Genomic DNA, 3,012 nt, shown 5'->3' with positions numbered 1-3,012 from the left:
TCTGAGTGAGGACAGCATGGAAACATCCGCAAATACGTTCAAGTCCACACACAACATGGCCGCCGTTGATTGCTGTCCTACCTTCTTCTCTCCTCTCAGTCCACAATCTGAGTATTTTAGATCATCTCAAAAATGAATGGGAAGGAATTTCCGTCTCTCTGTCACTGCTGTCGTCACCTATCCCCTATACTGGCAAGGCTTTACAGTAAAATACCATGAGTTCAAACAAGTATTTGCTGATTAACCCTCCGTTATGCTCATGTTTCAATAGTACCTCCTGCCTGTCTCTATGCAGGCTCATTACATCCATAAATGCTTCAGCTAAGGTGTTTCATTCATCATGACTGATTTAAGAATTATGAATTTATTTTGAAAAATCCCCAGAACCTTTCATAATTTATATTTAAGTAAATCTATTTTTTTATTTAAAATATCTCTTTCCATATCTTGATTTCTATTTCAAATTTCTTAAACATGAAGGCGTGAATTAAACATCTGAATCAACAAATAGTGAATTTCAAGGATCAAGTGATGAAGCTTTACATTTTATCTTTATCATTATTATAATTATATTATTGTTATTGTTATTTTATGTCTGAATGTATTCCTTTTTTAATTCAATTTCGAATAAGACAACCTTTTATGATGTCAGTACTATCATTAGTTCTTTGTTCATCTAATTTGTCATCGATAAATCAATCAATCCATTGTGTTTTTAATCTCATCAACTTCATTCATCGCTTAGGGTGTGGTGAAATGTTAGACGTTATAACAGGCACTAACACCAGAGGGCGCCATCAAGAGTTAAATATGTGTCTTCAACGCAAACACGACGAAGAAGAAAACGAAGAACCTGGAATAAGAAGGGGCAGCTGGCAGTGACCTATCAGGTAATGTTGAACCAAGAACCTAAAAACCTTCCGTGTGTTCGGTCATTTAAGAGTTAATAGAGGGTTTTTTTTTTTTTAGAGAAACTTAAATTTGCTGTTTTCGTGGTATTTAACGAGATGTCGGTGGTTGTTTTTGCTTTAAAACTGGCTTCGTGTTGAGATTCGCAGATTAGCATGGAGTGAGTGCAGTTAAAGGGAAAGCAGAATGTTAGCTTCTTTTTCTCTCTCGTTAATTCGGCTCACGTTTAATTGGAACGGAGCAGACAAATATATCTTATTACCTCGTCGTTAGGGTATGGGGTGGTAAACAGTTGTAACGATACATATATATATATATTTGCACAATTAAATGATGTTTGATGAAGAAGTAGTAGCTATGCCGAATTTTCTGGAAGTTCTTATTCGGTCATACATGAGTACAATTTTGCTTAATCATTTGTGGGTTGTTGTGGGTTTTTTTTTAGCGCTTAGGCTTGTAAAAATGAGATGGTATGCTAATGCTAGTTGGCCTCTTCCTCATCTGTAATGACCGTGCTTACTTCTCAAACAGTACATTTAAACAGGTTGCTTACAGACGAGAAAGTTGATTGTGATTGATTTTCAAAGGTCCTAATGGATCTTAAAAGCAGCTCCATCTTAGCCTCATCTAAGAGAAATTGTTTGTTGCAGTGAGCTGTTTCGGTGCTTTTTGTCAGATATGCTGATTTAGTCTGTTGTTTATCAGGGTCAATGCTCCAACTAAGGACCCCTGAAGAAGAAGAAGAAAGAAATGACGTTGTTGTGAAATTTTCCCAGCTCAGACAAGCAGTGCTACAAAACAATGACAGACTTCTCGATGAGATGCTCTGCCAAGAAGTTTACAAGAAAGTCATCAACTACAGGGGAGGCTGGGGCATTGCACGCACGCCGCTGCATGCAGCTGTGTCTAAAGGCCACCTTAGCTGTCTGCAGGTGCTGCTAGCACATGGTGCCCTCGTTGACTGTGTGGATGTCAAGGCCCAGACGCCCCTCTTTGCAGCTGTTCGTGGGAAATACCTTGACTGTGTCTTAGCGCTCCTTCGAGCCGGTGCCAACCCCAACGGCAGCTCATCCAACAACTGCTCCCCCGTCCTCACAGCTGCCCAGGAGGGCGATGTAGAGATATTAAAGGAACTGCTCAAGCACGGCGCAGAGGTCAACTCCCGCTCCAAGGTCTTCCTCTGGACCTCAAGTGCCAGGGTGTCCAGCGGGCCACTGTACTTGGCTGCTGTTTACGGACACATGGAGTGTTTCAAACTGCTGCTTCTCTACGGGGCGGACCCCGACTACAACTGCACAGACGCCAAGCTGCTGAGTTCTATCAAGCAGCCCAAGACTGTTCTGGAGATGTGCCTGAGGCACGGCTGCGGCGTGGAGTACATCCAGCTCCTCATTGACTTTGGCGCCAATGTTTACCTTCCCACGCTGATCATTGAGAAGTCCACCAAGCAGAACGAGGCTGTGGAGCTGCTTCTGCACGAGAGAGGTGTTGTGAATATTTATGACTCATTTCACACTGTTTTTATCATTAAAAGTGGCTTTTTTAAAGACTCCCAAAAGTCATTTTCATATGGGAATATTCATACATTTCCTTTTGCCCTGGACATTGGTGAGTTCCGGCCATCTTATATGTCTGACTTTCAATTAATTGAAGGAACAAGAAATGGGTTTAAAAAAATGAGAACGGAAGTCATAGTTGCAGCTCGGTTTGAAATAATAAACAGATTAAGTCTGGCTTTGCTGGGAAATGCTCTACCTGGATTTATTGACATTTTTTTTACTATCTCCAGGAAATCCAAAGGCCTTGACTTCACAGTGCCGCCTCGCTGTCCGAAGATACCTCCAAAAGATCAACAAGATCCACTGTATCGAGCAGCTCGACATGCCACCAAGCCTCATCAGCTTCCTGCAGCACAAGCCCCTCCCTGTCACTGTCCTGTAGGACCCGACGCTGGCCAGGTTCTTCTGCCGGTTTTATCTCTGTTTAAGTGCTTGTTTTACCCTGTAGTCCTTGTCTTTTCTACACGACTCCCTTCATGTGCTGTGCTGCAAAGTCTGAGTCAGAAACATTAAAAGTGTGGATAAGCGACGTGTGTACTGTGTT

General features: G+C 42.0%; 1 protein-coding gene across 2 annotated transcripts; it reads left to right on the top strand.

Annotated features, from left to right (window-relative positions):
* Positions 1 to 790: 790 nt before the first annotated feature.
* Positions 791 to 3,012, top strand: LOC147239171 (ankyrin repeat and SOCS box protein 12-like). Of its 2 annotated transcripts, none has more exons than XM_086195111.1 (3): positions 791 to 890; positions 1,615 to 2,394; positions 2,699 to 3,011. In XM_086195111.1, exons 2-3 carry the CDS (start codon positions 1,620 to 1,622, stop codon positions 2,848 to 2,850), a joined length of 927 nt encoding a protein of 308 aa, XP_086051237.1. In that variant the 5' UTR covers positions 791 to 890; positions 1,615 to 1,619; the 3' UTR covers positions 2,851 to 3,011. The 2 variants fall into 2 exon arrangements, with proteins under 2 accessions (XP_086051237.1, XP_086051238.1); XM_086195112.1 differs by lacking the exon at positions 791 to 890 and adding an exon at positions 913 to 1,069 and having other exon boundaries at positions 2,699 to 3,012.

The sequence above is a fragment of the Aulostomus chinensis genome, chromosome 23 (genome assembly GCF_037954235.1).
Source record: "Aulostomus chinensis isolate RoL2024-O1b breed Wild chromosome 23, RoL_Achi_v1.0, whole genome shotgun sequence".
Taxonomy (NCBI): Eukaryota; Metazoa; Chordata; class Actinopteri; order Syngnathiformes; family Aulostomidae; genus Aulostomus; species Aulostomus chinensis.
This window is presented reverse-complemented; position numbering and strand designations above follow the sequence as displayed.

Excerpts from the sequence above, each read along its gene's own strand:
- LOC147239171 (XM_086195112.1), top strand. The coding sequence starts at position 1,620 with ATGCTCCAACTAAGGACCCCTGAAGAAGAAGAAGAAAGAAATGACGTT. Across the intron at positions 2,395-2,698 it reads GCTGCTTCTGCACGAGAGAG|GAAATCCAAAGGCCTTGACT; the intron begins GTGTTGTGAATA and ends TACTATCTCCAG.